The sequence below is a fragment of the Pseudorasbora parva genome, chromosome 22 (genome assembly GCF_024679245.1).
Source record: "Pseudorasbora parva isolate DD20220531a chromosome 22, ASM2467924v1, whole genome shotgun sequence".
Taxonomy (NCBI): domain Eukaryota; kingdom Metazoa; phylum Chordata; class Actinopteri; order Cypriniformes; family Gobionidae; genus Pseudorasbora; species Pseudorasbora parva.
This window is the reverse complement of record NC_090193.1, coordinates 34,597,243-34,613,780: the sequence shown is the minus strand read 5'-3', so window position 1 is coordinate 34,613,780 and position 16,538 is coordinate 34,597,243. Positions and strand designations below refer to the sequence as shown.

Here is a 16,538-nt window from a genome sequence, read left to right as displayed (position 1 = left end):
AACTTTGAAGCTTTAAAAAGCTCAAAGAGATGGTAAAACTAATCCACATTAATTGAGTATTTAGTGTACATTTTCTTAAGAGACTCAATTGCTTAATATGATGAACAGATTCAATTTAGGCTTTTATTCACATATAAACATTGATCAGTGAACAGAAACAGAAACTCAACTAAACCTGCATTAGGTGCAAGAACAAACCTCATTGGTTCTTGCAGAAGCACAAACGTGCTGAGTAACACGAGAATTAACCTCATTGGTTCTCGCACGTCAAGCGAACATACTTGAGCTTCGGTTTACCACAACGGATGTTTGAGTTGATCAATGTTTATAATTGAATAAAAGCCTAAATTAAATGTGTTCATCATACAAATCGATCGAGTCTCTTCAGAAATTTTTGACTAAACTGCTCAGTTAATATGAATAACAGCATGAACTAGCAGCCATATCACCCTTTACCACAAGACTGGTTTCCACTGAAGCTAAGCAGGGCTGAGTCTGGCCAGTACCTGGATGGGAGACCAACTGGGAAAACCAGGTAGCTGCTGGAAGAGGTGTTAGTGTGGCCAGCAGGGGGTGCTCACCCTGTGGTCTGTGTGGGTCCAAACACCCCAGTATAGTGATGGGGACACTGTACTGTCAGAGAACACTGTGCTTCGGATGAGACGTTAAACCGAAGTCCTGACTCTCTGTGGTTATTAAAATCCCAGAATGTCCTTTGATAAAGAGTAGGGGTGGAACCCCCGGCATCCTGGCAAAATTTGTCCATTAGCCTCTGTCCATCATGGCCTCCTAATCATCCCCATACACTGATTGGCTTCATCACTCGGTCTCCTCTCCACCATGTGTGGTGAGCGTTCTGGCGCAATATGGCTGCCGTCGCATCATCCAGGTGGATGCTGGACATTGGTGGTTGAGGAGATTCCCCCCTTCTATGTAAAGCACTCTGAGTGCCTAGAAAAGCGCTATATAAAATGTAACAAATTATTATTTTTAATTATTGAATTAGTTTTATGATCTCTTTATGAACTTTTTGAAGCATCTAAAGTGGTAGTTGTGTAGCTGATTTTGATTCATCAAAAAAATTAATCAAAGAGATCTTCATTCGTATTCCAAAAATGAATGAAAGTCTTAAGGGTTTGGAACATAATGGGGGTGAGTAATTAATGACAGAATTTACATTTTTTTGGGTGAAATAACCCTTTAATTTGCATTGAACCCAAAACATTGAGCATTTGACTAACTCTTCACTATGATAAGCTGAAAAAATACCAAATATTGTAATATTTTTTTCTTTTTCTTTTCTCTCCTACAGATGTTTCACCCAATCTTGAAGTTTCAATGAAAACATTAGGATGAAATTCACGGACACGGTCTAACCAATGATATCTACATAGCCAACAAAACCTGGAGGCTAAATCTTTCTTTCCAAAGTGTTTCCAAACTTGCTGCTGAAGCAATTTAAGTTCCCAAAATGCCAAACTGCCTGTTCTGTTTGAGGTTTTTTCAATTATGTCTTCCCTTATATGACATAATCTGTGCTCAGGTGACCCTCCCTTTTCCAAAACACAGCATGAAGATGTCAAGCAGCTGCAGTTCTTAGCTTTTTGCAGTCCTAATGAAGACTTCTCTGCCCAGACTCAAAGAGACCGTAGCAGTGAAGGAGAACGACTACCTTACAGAGGCTTCAGACAAACTGTTTAAAAAAAAAATGTATGCTCGATTTCTAAGATCTTGACATTCCAATATGGCGATGATTGACCCTCTCTATGAATGTTTTTGTTTCTTCCTTAACCTTTTTGTCACGTGTGTAATGAATGCAAATGTGTAAACCGTGGACATGGAATGCACGCACAAAAAATATATATGTATACATATATGAGATATATGAATCCATATCTAGACAACTTTTCAGAGTCTCTAAGGGTGAAGCCATGTGCACCTTGTGTAAAAAGCTGGTTATATAACGTATCGGTCAAGTGCAGAGGTCAGTAATATCAGAATGTTAGCATAGTCATGTCCCTTTTATCAACCATTAAGCCATCGCTACCCTATCCCAGAATTCCTTAAGTTTCCTTTTTCTTTTTTTTAGCTTTTTATCAGTTTTTGCCTAATTTTCTTTTAAATTAAGAGCCTTACTAATATTTTTTACTTGTATACCTCACATATTTTTTAAAAGTTCCATATCATCCTTATTTGATTTATTTTGCACAACTGTATACTGCTGAACATGTACATATCTCTCGTTAACACACAATGTAAGATAATGATTTGTGTATTTATGGATTTATATTTCGGGTATTTCTTTGTTTAATGTTTGGTATTATTATTATTTATATATTTATATAATTTTGTCCCCTCATCATTATTGATAATCTAAACTGTTTTTATATAGCCTAGGCCTTTAGTTGTTTTCCCCCTAAAGCAATAGCATGCTAAACCCGTACAGAGCACAATAATTTTGCATTTAAGTTCCTCGTCACAGTTGTGATTGTCGTATAGACAGGTAAAATAAGTTTCTACTAACCCCAACAAACTACACCATCACCCTCTACCACATGCAGATGTTCCAACAAAAAAATCACATTTACCGGTATGTAGATTCATCTAGACAAAGGGTTTGGACAAATTTCAAATGTTCTATGCAATAATCCATGTAAAACTTTTCCCACTGCGACATCCCTCACCGATACTGCGTTACGATATGTTCAAATATGACTAGGGACATGTTTGTATTTACCTTGTACGTATGAAAATATCGAACTACTACATTTCTTTCTTATTATTTTAGTGGCATGTTTATGAAAGCCCTCGTCTTCCCTAGTTTTCAGGGAACCTGTTGCCAAAGGGTTAACTGTGTGGACGGTTGGTCTTGGACATCCACCATCTCTGTTGCTTGCAGCATGATCCTGCTCAGCTCTCTTTGGCTCTTTGTAATGCTGTCATTCGCTCTTCGTGTCTGCAGTTTGATCAGGCGACAAGCCGGGCACACAGCTTATGCACTCGTTATTTCGTCTCCAAAAGGGAAAAGTCGTTTTACACCCGTATTTGGTGGCGAATGTTGTCGTGTCCGTTCTGAATTTACACCGAGTTGAGTTCACAAACAGGTCTTCGTGCAATGTGTAGGCCTCACTTAGGACTACGTGGTTACCATTAATGCGATAGTAGAAAATGACGTGTCTTAAAGGCACGTACATGTAAAATTGACGATGTCACCGCTGTCACAAGTTACTATATTGAGAAGATTTAAAACCGACTTGCTGTAAACGTGATCACTGTACAGTATGTAGCATGAATTCACATCCATGCCATTCATATGAAAATCAGGGCATGCACGTTGAAAGCACAAACATCCCCATTTTGAGTTCGTGAGGTGCGTTAATTAGTGGCGAAACTTTTCCTTTTTGATACTGGAATAATGTTCAGGCAATCACGACTCTATGACGAAGAATAATCACTGTTACCGTGGAGATATTTAATAACAAGTGCATGAGCCAAAGTTGCCACCACAAAAGCCGGCCACAGTGATAGATAGAAATTCGCAAACACGGACATATCTACACAAACAGGCATGCAAACACACACACACACACACACACACACACACACACACACACACATAGACTAACTGTCGCTGTAAATACTGACTTTGGTTATTTTGTACAGTGTTTAAATATCATGAGTAAAATGATGGCCGTCTTGTGCAACTTCACGCCGGCCTTGCTGCCAACCTTTTGTGCTTTTGTGTATAAAAGAATAATGATGATTATTGTTATTATGAGGAAAAAATATCATAGTATATATGTTGCTGGCTCTCAATGACTGTTGACTACAGTGGAGAAAAAAATAGAAACTTACAATCCGAAAACATTTGGTGTTTGTTAAATCTAAATAGCCTACAATGGGGAGGAAAATGGAAGTGGCTTCCATCATGACTGTGCCAGAAAAGAGGGTTCAGAGTGAAATAAGCAGATGTACTATTATAAATTCATTGGGGAATTGGGTAAAATACGACAAAAGAGAAGAGACGTCAAAAATTCTCTCACAAATGAAGATTCACTCACTGTTGTAAGTGCAATGGGCTAAATGTGAGTCCAGTATTCATTGTGAAATATTGTGTTCTTTTCAATGTATTCCTGTTAAAAGATAAATTTTGGTGCATCATGTCATGTAATGTGATTATGAAAACAATGAACCTGCAATTTGTTTCCAGACTGGAGAAGAATAAAGAGAAAAAACTAAAAATGACATGCATGGTCTCTTGTATTGGTGTCTGTCACTCACTGCAGGAAAAGGACATTTTGGAGAAAAGGTATGTCAATCTCTCTTTTTCATCTTAAAGGGGTGGTTGCATGCAATTTCACTTTTTTAACTTTAGTTAGCGTGTAATGTTGCTGCTTGAGCATAAACAGTATCTGCAAAGTTACAGCGCTGAAAGTTCAATGCAAACAGAGATATTGTCTTTTAAAGTTACGGCAGTTTATTGCCTACAAAAACAGCTGGTGACATCATAAACCCTTGCTAGTCACCGCAGATGTGACTTTGGCCCGTGATCGTGGCGTTTCTGTGCTTGGCACTTCAGCCAATAAAAATACATGAAACTGCATTTGGCCATCTAACCAATCTAAGACCATTGTGTTTTTCAGAGGGATGAGCTTCATAGAAGCAGGAAGCAAATGAGCCGTTCAAAGGACAGTGAAGACAGCAGTATGGAATAAAGGTCAAATATAATAATAATAATAATAGATTTAATTTATAACACACTTTTCATTCCGAAGAATCTCAAAGTGCAAATATAATATAAATATAAGAAAAACTGCGTTTAAAAAAAGAAGAAGTATTAAGACATGTTATACTGCACTCCATAAACACAACCAAGCCTAGAAAAAAAAACATAGAATCACCCCTTTAGGATCTCACCCCATACTATAGGTTTAAATTCCAAAACTGAATTAAAAATGTTTGGTTGTGTAATTCATCTTGCACCATTTGTGCTATAGGCTAGGCTTGCATGAATTATAGGCCTACCTCAAATCATGTTGAGTTTTTCTTTGTTACTTTTTGATTCGATATCAGTAGATCTTTTCCACATTGCAACATAAATGCATATGCATTTATAAAATCTTGACATGACCTCTAGGTGTCATCAGAGGACCATTGGTCTTAGTGTGAGCAATGAAATGTAGGAATAATTTTGCTTTTTAAAATTACTTTGTGGCTTGCTGCAATTTGATTGGAATCAAAAATAGCGATCACTCACTCACTCACTAAATAATCAATATTTTGTGCTCTGATAATTAAATTCTTTCTCCAAAGGCCACAAACACAGACAACAATTGATTTTGTGTGGCAGTCGGTGTCCCCGGTGAAAAAGGATGAGAGAAATAATCATGTTCTGGGAAGACAACATGCCTGCTATGCAGAGATTTTTTTAAATTATTTTTTTGCAGCCAATAGTGTTCCTGTGAAATTAGAATCTGTACTTTTTACCACAGTTGTGTATTTATGTAAAGATCAACGGAACATTCGTTCGACATTGATAAAGTGATAAACTAAAATAAGTGTTAAGTCTGTTGCTATCCTCCTAACGCAGATGATGTGTGTTTGTGTAACTGTGTACGTGTTTTCTTGTCCACCCACTGTCACACACGCTCATCGTCAACATTTGTTAAAATCCCTCAGCACCAGGACGGCTTGTAGCATGTATAAGCGCTGTGATCAGACATTATTCACACCACCTAGGGACTGGTTGGTAAGGTTGAGTCACGCACAGGCTAATCAAGTCATTGCTGTAAAACTTTTGCAGGTCACATTGAAATCAACATTTCAACTGAGTACAAAAGACTTGTCTCAAAGCTACGTTATGTTTTTATTCATACCATATTATTTATTCATTATGAACATTATATTAATTTAAAAGGTTAGTTGAACCAAAAATTAAAATTCTGTCATTGATTATGTCGGTTCAGAACACAAATGAAGATATTTTTGATTAAATCCGAGCTGTTTCTGTCCCTCCATTGACAGCTATGCAACTACCACTTTGACGTGATGCATATTCACAAGAATGAACCTCATTGGTTCTTGCAGAAGCTCAAACATGATGCGTAACACGAGAATGAACCTCATTGGTTCTCGCAAGTCAAGCGAACATACTTGAGCTTCGGTTTACCACAACTGATGTTTGAGTTGATCAATGTTTACCGGTATATGTGAATAAAAGACTAAATTCAATCTGTTCATCATATAAACCAATCGTGTCTCTTCAGTAAATTTGGACTAAACTCCTTGATTCATATGGACTACTTTTACAATCTCTTTATGAACTTTTTTAAGCATCAAAGGGGTAGTTGCGTGAGAGAAACCTATTCGATTTCATAAAAAAATATCTTCATTTGTGTTCCGAAGATCAACAAGTCTTGCAGGTTTGGAACGAAATAAGGGTGAGTTTTTAATGACAGAATTAAAAATGTTGGGTAATCAGTCCTTTTACACTTTACCCAAACTATCCCTTCCAAATTGGCATTGCACTCCTTCAACAACAGCAATACATTTGTGGTCACGGTCATCTTATAATGTATCTGCTCTCTTCTTATAATCAAAGTCCAGGGCATTTTAAAGACAGACCTCTAACAGTCTCCAACCTTAAGCATCACGTCTGAAGCTAGAGCTGGAGGGGAAGTCTGTGACATTCAGCCAATCACAAAGCACCGGAGGCATCAAAGCCAATTACAGCAGTGGTCACATGACCACACTTGGCTGCATGTGATTGGCATGGCTGCAGACAGTGGGTCGCTCATCTGTCAAGTTCATGCAAACTTCTTAGATGTGTGACCTTGACAGAATTCATAATGAGAAAAGCAGTTAGTACTAAATTAGAACTAAACTTTTCATCTTTCAGAGGTTAAAAATTTAAAAAGTACACACACACACGTTTGTTTTTGTGACATATGAGGACATTCCATAGGCGTGATGATTTTTATACTGTACAAACCGTATTTTCTATCCCCTTACACTGCCCCTGCCCCTAAACCTACCCATCACAGGAAACATTCTGCATTTTTACTTTCTAAAAAAAACCTCATCCTGTATGATTTATAAGCATTATGAAAAGTGGGGACAGTGTCCTCATATTTCACCCTCTACTTGTAATACCTGTGTCATACCCATGTCATTATACATATTTGTGTCCTCATTTGTCACAAAAACATGCCCACACACACACACACACACACACACACACACACACACACACACACACACACACACACACACACACACCGATATATATATATATATATATATATATATATATATATATATATATATATATATATATATATATATATATATATATATATATATATATATATAATGTTAAATATTAGCATTATTGATTATTTGCTTGAGATTCATTTGAAGGATTGTCATATGTGCCTTTGGTCGTCATAGATTAACCTTTTTTAACCCTTGTGTTAACAGTATTTATAGACTATGACAATGACTTAAAATTAAGCTTATTTATTCATAACAGTGCCATTCAAGATGCATAAATGACAACGCCTCGTGGTCGACGCTTCTCCTCTGTCACTTTTATGCGCTGGCCCTTTAAATGTGAAGCTCATTTATGCGTTCGGGGGCCGGGCTTGTGTACGTGTGTCCAATCAGAGCGCGGGATGCTGATGCTGGAGTGAATGCAGGACGTGGGACGCTGATGCTGATGCTGGGGGACCCGCACAGTGATGGAGCGGCGACGACGCTGAAAAGGTAACGAAACGTGATCTAACGGCACACTGGCTTTCATTCACCCCGTTTAGGAAGAGTTTGCATTAAAGGATCGAAGTTAGGATGGATTTATCGATTTGAGCTAATTATATTAATTTTGAATGATGGAAAAATGAGCTTAAATCCGCTGTAGTATGAACGAGATGAATCGTCGATCGATGCCGTTTCAAATGCATTTGCTTTAGGATTCATTCAATACTCGAAACCAAAAGGATAGTGCTAGTTTATCTTCATAAACGGTTGATATTTTCTCTATGGATGTTTCTGTGTGCGATCTAAATGAGAATGATTCGATGTTAGAAATGACATTTATCAAGCTTAATAATGTTGGATACGCCTATCCTGTGTTAAATGTTCATTTAGGTGTATTGCATTTTCAAATACATATTGCGTTTTGTGGTTTTCTCAGTGATATCTTCTCATTTAGGAAAAAACATGGGCATGACTTGTCAGCCTCTAGGAGTGATTTTTGGGGGATGATTGACATTGCTGAAAGCCAATCAGAAAGCAGATGTTATTCGCGCAGCCAGTAGCTGAAGGACGAGGGAGGGCGTTTACATGCGGGTTCTGTCTGATCTTCAAAAGATCCAATAATTTATTGGTTTATGAACAGTGTCTCTGGCGACCGTTTATTACAAGGGACATTATTTTTTCACAGTGTGTGCTACAGTCATCTGTAAGCAACGGTTTTGCTTCAAAATCCTTTTGTTTAATGTTAATTTTTATATTATTAAGATATAATTGAGAAGAGAATGGACATATATGGAATTTAAAAAAGGGTGATTTACAGATCTGAACATTAGAAATTTCTAAAGCAAATTTTGACTTGTTGAATTGCATCAAATGCTTAAGCATGAACTGAACATTAATGTCTTAAACCGCATTTCACACACAAGATGTATTGCATGACCAGTCTTGGTAAGTCTAGGTAATTTGCCCTTTGTGCCTCTATGAACGCACAGTTTCCAGCGTCGGAGTGGGTGGCAGAGAGAGATAGTCAGTGGTTCATGATACGCACCCCGCCACCTTGATTAAGCCATTCATGCAGGAGAGTGGCTGGCTTCTATATTTCCGACCAAAAAAAAGCCCTTTCTCTTATTCAGTTCTCAGAGTTTTAAGTTTCTCTGCTGACAGTAACCAGCTCAGTCTCTGTTGAGATCAAAAAGCTATATTTGCTTAATTAATACTGTTGGAAGATACTTATATCTAAAATGACTTAGAGAGCATACAAAGTACATCTTAACATCTGTTCACTGAAAATCAAACCCATGACCTTAGTGTTGGAAATTAACAGAAGCTTCAGGAGGAATTAGTGATATTTCCTGAGGCAAACATCCCTATCATTGAGCTATTGCCAAAGGTTGAACTAACTTCTGGGTGTAACTCATCTTGCAGCATCTGTGCTATATGAACATGGATGATATTGCAAATCCTACTGGAGAGGTGTTATTTTACACCGAGAATGACTTTGAGATTGTGATTTTTACAGAAAGATTCTACAGTGAAAACCTGTTAATTGATTAACTCACACTTGGTAGGTTTGATTCAATTAAAACTGGTGTGATTGCTCTATTCATTTGAATCTGTGTGAGCGCTGCCATCCGAACCCTGGTGCGCACCAAACAAGCAGACCGAGACCGCTGAAAAATGGGTCTCAGTCTGTTTCCAAATGAACTCTGGTGCGGTTAGACTGAAATACGAAGGGAACACGAACATATGACCATAAAAAGGACAGAATGCTCAAACGCACCTGTTTTTTCTTGTCATAGGAGCTGCGTAGCCCATCACAGTTCAGTGCAGACCTCGGAAATGCCGTCGTCTTGCAGCAGATTTGCTTGTGTGTAACAGAGGAGTTTATGGTGCTGTTTTGATTCCCATACACATTTTATAAGCTCTTCATGAGTTCTCAGCTGTTGAAAAAACCATCACATGTAGGCTACGCACATACTACGAGTGTGTTTAGCCAAGCACACTGCGATGTGTTGAATTTTCTTTACTTCCATTGCAAAATATGCATTATCATTTTTTAGGTTCGGTCTTTAAAATGACAGTGTGAACAACACCTAAGTGAAACAGGACTAAATATATCATTTTCTTTTTTGGCCTGAACACAAAAAAACCACTGAAACAAACTACTGAACAATTATGTACACACCCTAAGTGAGCATCGCTTTATATGTAATTTTACATTAAAATACTGTCAAATTAATGGGTTTTGCAAGTAAAAAGAAGAAATACTGACAGTACCGCACAACATTTGGTAACATTTTAGTTTAAGATTCAGTTCTCACTGTAAACTAGTTGCTTATTAGCATACGTATTACTAGGGTATTGGCTGTTTATTGGTACTGATAAAGCGTAGCCTGACAAGACAGACCCACATCAAGATGAAGTTTGGTCTGGGAACTCTCCATTGACAGGGCTCAATCTGAGGGGCGGGATAAACGGTTGTCTTTCAAACTCCCCCTGCACGCGATAGGATAGCGCTACAACCAACCAGAGCAACGTGAAGCAGAGCTAGTTGACAGGCTAAACTCCGAACACATCTTCCCTTAAAGGGTCATGAAACCCCAAAACACTTTTTTTGAGATGTAAACAGATATGTATAGGCTGCACATCATTGAAAACACTAAGGGTACTCATTAATCGTATTCATATGTGAAAATAGTTATTTTTGCATTTTTCAGAGCGATTTCTGTCTTCCGGTTTGAAAAGCTTAGTCGGAGCAACGTCACAAATGCTGACGTCGGCACGGCCTTTTCGGCCCAAGTATGGGCTGCTGGGCACATGCTGACGTCGACCACTCCTCGATATATATTCATGACATAAAGCTCATTCAGTCCAATCCCTGCGCTGTAGTATGCATACAAGATAATTTAGTTAATATGCATGAGACAGTCACTTCTGTCAGGCTCGTCTTGCATCATTATTGTAGAGATATGGTGGGGAAGTTTTGGAAGCAGCGTGCGGAAAAGTCACGGAGGAAAGCTAGGCGTTGTGCTGATAGGAAGTAACGTAAAGGGCGCCGAGCGAGCTGTAACCGGCGCCGTCTGTGGAAGCCTTTGCTACAAAGGCTCGGTAAAGTAAAATTCACCTGAGGAATCGCACGCCGAACCTGCAAGCGTTGACTATCTATGTCAGGAGTGCAAAATAACCAATCTGTAATCTGTAGGCTAATGAACAAAAGCCACGTCCTCTCCGTTTTATTTGTCGTCACAGCCATGCACTAAACCGCATGTGTTCGGGCTCTTAGTGAAACGTGCATATTTGGACAAATATAGATTTAGCTGCCGAATGATAGACAGCGCGGATCGTCACGGCAACCCAGCGCGCGTCGCTCTGCTTCAGATGCGCGGTCGAGACTAGCCTCAAACCCCTTCGCTTTTACCCCGATCTAGAATTACACATCTCTATCACATCGCATGTTGGGTGGTTCACGTTCTCTTATCACGTCGGCGCGTTGTTCATCTTGCCAAACAGCGTGCTTATTTGGACAAATATAGTTTTATCACGTTTGCAAAATATTCCGTCATGCAGAATAACATTTATTTTCATTTCTCACTGAATTATGCTGGTTTGAACTTTGAAGAGCTGAATGATTTGCGATCTCTGCTGCACGCCACTCATAGCTCTCTCATTCGCTGTACTCATCCCTCATTTAATCTCACTGTGGTAAACAATGCCAACGTGAACCAAGAACATGTCTCAGAACCGCTGTAACTGCTGCTGTTGGTATCGCTAATCTTAATGCACCTACTGACAATCCCCTATTTATGCAAACTTTCCCTCTTTCCACACAATACCATCCCACCTTTTCACAGTCGACCACTCCCCTTTTAACAAGCTTTTTCAAATCGAAGGTGTGAAAAAACACCGCTGCAGCAGGGGGGTTTCATGACCCTTTAAGAATGATTTCACTGCCAATCTTTGTTCTTTTCTCAAAGTAAAGCTTAACTCCAAGTCTTCCAGAGTCATGGCCAAAGCCAAATGGAAAGACCGCCGTTCGCCAGCTTCTTTGTTTAGAAGTAGCATGCGGAACCTCTGCAACTCTGCCGTCATTATGTTAAGCCCCACCCACCAACTCTATACACGATGTGATTGGCCTGACCAGAGTTTGGTTTTTCCAGCTCAGAAGTCTATTGAGAGTTCTAGACTACATTCACTGCAAATTAGATTTGCTGCCACTAGGGTGTTTCTAGTTTTCTAGGCTAGATAAAGTGCATATTAATGCCTTATTCTGCATGACCATATTCTACATCCCTTAATCCTACTCATACCTAAACTTAACAACTACATTACTAATTAATATTTGACTGTATATTTTATGCAGTGTAAATAGTTTGTTTCTTCTCATTTTTGTTTTTAGTAATGAACATTGGGGATATGTTATTATGCTAGTGTCAAGTTAGCGTTGGTATGTAAGTAGTGTCAAGTGTCCTGTTTATGGACAGGAACCTTACAATAGAGTCTGATTCACCATGAGTCTTTCCCTCTTACCACCTGTATTATGGATAGCAGTACAGTTTAAGGTAAAAAGATGATTTTGGTGGTTCAAGTAGACTGGTAATTTAACATTATCGTTATAAATTGTAAATTATGGAGGCACCACTATGTAATCCCATAATACTGGAGATATTGTCATTGCATTTTTTACAGTGAATTTCTAGCTACCACAGGTGCCTTTTTTACTGTAAATGTAACAGAATATTTTTGGAGTGACTTAGTGAGGGGCTCTTTTGACAGGTATTGCAAGGAAAGCGGTAGAAAATGTAAAAATGTTGGCATTTGGGTGCAGTCCTTTCCTTTTTTGTCCGTTTGGTCCACTATGGGAATGCTATATATGCTCTCTGGACGGAAAAGATGAAGGCCGGACATGTCCTTTCTCTGGCACGGATGTGCACAGATGACCTGGCCATCTGCATACCGGCTTCCTTTCATTTCAGCATAAATGTACGTTTCTCACTCTCTCTCTCTCTTTACATGCCCATGAATGCCCACACATCCTCATTTTTCATATGAGTGAAAACAGGTGCTCTCTCTTCTTCATCATCTCAGTCACTGTTGCCATAGCAACATTCTCCACAGCATCGGCGTCATCCCCGCGAGCGGCAAGTGGTCCCCACCTCTGAGAGAAACTGCGGGGCACTTTTCATTTTGACTCATCTTTCTGAAGAATAGACGCTGGCGTTATCTTGAACGAAATTTGAAGGAAGTTATGTTTTCTTTGAAATGAAAAAGAACAAAATGTCTCTCAGGAACTTAATACATCTTTGCAGTTTGATTAAGTCTAGGCTGTTGTGAATAAAAGAGATATGCTTAGCTCTAAAATATTAATTGACTAGAAATCTATCTTTGTCTAGAGTAGAGCTGTTTAGAAAAGGACTAAAAACGGTTTTAAGTTAAAGGGTGGGGTAAGTGTTATTTCAAAACCGTTTTACAAAACGCATTCGGGCCGAGGGCAGTAACAAACTTGCAGCCAATCAGCAGGTAAGAGGCGTGTCTACTAATGATGGTGAGAAGAGAGCGCTCAGCGCACGTCATTATTCAAAACACACGACACACATAACAGACATTAGCCGAGAACTAATATATGCTGGCTTTTGCTTGAATATGCTCGTGCGTCATGTTCGCTTGTTTGTTCATCTGCGATCGTATTGTGACTCACTTCAGCGATGATAAAGACCCGTTCATTTCCACACCGTATGGAGCATCTAAATCTCCTCACTGTCTGTTTCAAGCATCAGCTCACAAAATGTGTCCGACGAGTAAGATACTCCTAATATATGTTTGTTTCCTCATTTCATGGTCTATATAACCCTTATCCAGTTATAATTGTAATATGTCGTTAGACTATCGTGCTCGTGTTCTATCGAGTTCTTCATGAGAACGGTTTGTGTTTTTGTGATGGATGTTCCCTTTTTCATTGAATATTCGACCTGGATTAGTCTCACACAGATTCTGCCATAGTCGTTGCCTGGGTTACGGATGTGTGGGGCGGCGCTATCAAAATAGGGCCGAGACCCTTTTGGGGGTAGGGGCGTGTTTGTTTTGGTGATTTGGAATATCAACAACGGTTAGCAGAACGCATTTACCCCACCTTTAAATGAATGAACTTTTCACTAAGTCAAGGCACTTTTAGTTTCAAAGAAGCCTCACAGGAAAATAACAGAAACGATGATGCAAACAACTTCAAGTATAAGACAAATTCAAATTCTGCTGTGATTGTGAATAAGAAACAAAGTATGCTGTATCCATTTGGGAATATTAAATTTTCTCAGTTTGAACTATGCACTGATGATCCATGTCATATTGAAGTGTGTGTCTTGTGTTCTCTTCTCTAGGATGCACTAAACACCCGTGTCAATCTGTGAGGGGCTTTTCTGACGGACACCAGGCTCTCCGTGTTACAGAACCTTGGGAGATGTATGGCAGCGCGCGCGCCGTCGGCCACATCGAGGGCAGCCCCGCTCGCTCCCCGCGGCTGCCCCGCTCTCCTCGGTTGGGGCACCGTCGCGCCAACAGCGGCAGTTCGGGCGGCAAGACCTTATCCATGGAGAACATCCAGTCCCTCAATGCTGCCTATGCCACATCTGGCCCTATGTACTTGAGCGACCACGAAGCGGTTGGATCCACGGCTACTTACCCCAAAGGCACCATGACACTCGGTCGCGCCACGAGTCGAGCGATGTACGGCGCTCGGGTCACGGCCATGGGCAGCACCCCTAACATCCACACGGCAGGACTCCCGCACGCGGACCTGCTGTCTTACGGCGACCTGGGCTCTCTGTCTATGCTCCACCACCAGGGGACGCCGTCTGCCCTGCTGCGGCAGGCGGTCAGGGGAGGCGGCGGGGAGCTTTTGGAGCTCCAGGCACAGCTACGGGACATGCAGAGAGAAAACGATCTCCTACGAAGGGAGCTTGACCTGAAGGACAGCAAGCTGGGCTCCTCCGCCAACAGCATCAAGAGCTTCTGGAGCCCCGAGCTGAAGAAAGAACGCGTGATGAGGAAAGAGGAGGCAGCGCGCACTTCTATCCTCAAAGAACAGATGCGGGTAACCCATGAGGAGAATCAGGTAAGGGTGGTTACCTTACCTAACATGAGCAAGACTATGCTTGAGTAAACATACTTGCAAAATTTAAAATAAAGGTTCTTCAGGGGTTATTATTTTCCATTTTCTGGGGTTCTTGAGATATATGTATAGTTCTTTGGAGAAAAAGTTCTTGATTTTTAAATTATATGTTCTTCAAAGCCAATATCGAGTTTTTCTTTGTACCACTAAACTGAAAAAACGTAGAACTGAAAATGTTCTCAAACGATGTCAGGTTGTACTATAAAATCCTTTTTGGAACCTTTATTTTTATCAATGAATTTTGTTAAGATGTTTAAATAATAGATTATGGCATTCATAGATAATTTATCAAGACAAGTCTTCTCAAGGAATGGACCCACTTTATATCAGATGTCCTTAACTACTATGTACTAACAGTTCAATTAATCATTTGATACAGTACATTTGGTGCTTATTGTGTACGTACATGTTTTTACATTGTACTTACATTTTTTTTTAATTACCTGCATGTAATTACATCTGTAATTCATTTCTGTAGTTACATCTATAATTACACTGTTGTCCAATCCCATACACACCCTACCCTTAAACTCACCCATAGTCCAGTCAAGTCAACTTGATTTATACAGCGCTTTTACAATGACGATTGTTTCAAAGCAGCTTCACAGTGTTAAACAGGACAATACTGCAACAAAATTTGATTCGGCTGTACAGTCTCTCTGGAGAAAACGGCAATGTTATCAGCTTATTTTAATTCATCATATCGCAACAATGTTGGCAGATCAGTATTATAGTTTATACAATTAATTAAGAACTAATTAATTAATTTTATTTGGATATTTAGTTGAATAAACTTACATAGAAACTTTAGTGTCCCCATACCACCCCACCTGTCCCTAACTTTACGCGTATACCACCTTAAAGTGTTTTGCAATACAATATGAACACAATAAGTACATTGTAGTTAAGGCTACCTAATATAAAGTGGGGCCAAACTAATTGTTAACCCAAAAATGAAAACCGTCATTGGTTTATTCACCTTCATGTCGGTTAAATCCGTATTACTTTACAGGTTTGAAACGACGTAGAGATGAATGAATTTTCATTTTGGGTGAACTGTACCTCAGGCTAGTTTATTAGCTGGCTATCAGTAAAAGTTCCCTCCTTCAGGGAAACGCCTAGAAATCTTCTTCTGTTGCCAAGGTTGCTGTTCCTGCCTCCAGTCTCGGTGTCATCTGTTGGCTGTGTTCCTTTCTTCTCCTCTGTTCTGTGTCTCATTCAACTGTGTAATCACGCTCTCACTCTTTTGTCCCCACCCACTCTCATGCTCTTTAAGTCTCTTCACAGCTGATTTCTTTTTTGGGTTGTCTGTCTTTTATGTGGCACTTCTGGAAAGAGGCACTTATGATCATTAATATTTCATAATTTCATATGATGTGGCACTCTGTCAATGGGCAGGCCAGAGCCACAGACACTGAAACACTGTTTAGACAGGTCTGACTCTAAAATTGAAGTAGATGAGCCTCATTCAAAGCCTTTGTAGAATATCTCATATTCAGATGTGTGTGACCGCACATCAGTTAAATTCTGTTTTTATTCTGCCAAGTATTCTGCCACACACACACACACACACACACACACACACTAGTGAATTGTGGGGACATTCCATAGGTGTAAAGGTTTT

General features: G+C 39.6%; 2 protein-coding genes across 7 annotated transcripts in view; both read left to right on the top strand.

Moving 5' to 3' along the window:
• Positions 1-4,245, top strand: part of bsnb (bassoon (presynaptic cytomatrix protein) b) — a 131,223-nt gene extending 126,978 nt beyond the window's left edge. For both annotated transcript variants that reach the window (XM_067431746.1, XM_067431745.1), the window contains exon 12: positions 1,313-4,245. The gene's annotated coding sequence lies outside the window, so the exon portion shown is untranslated. The remainder of the gene's footprint in view (positions 1-1,312) is intronic.
• Positions 4,246-7,677: 3,432 nt separating this feature from the next.
• Positions 7,678-16,538, top strand: part of erc2 (ELKS/RAB6-interacting/CAST family member 2) — a 63,525-nt gene continuing 54,664 nt past the window's right edge. For all 5 annotated transcript variants that reach the window (XM_067431821.1, XM_067431822.1, XM_067431824.1 and 2 more), the window contains exons 1-2: positions 7,678-7,764; positions 14,124-14,857. In XM_067431821.1, coding sequence (XP_067287922.1) covers positions 14,204-14,857 — 654 coding nt within the window. In that variant the 5' untranslated portion in view covers positions 7,678-7,764; positions 14,124-14,203. The remainder of the gene's footprint in view (positions 7,765-14,123; positions 14,858-16,538) is intronic.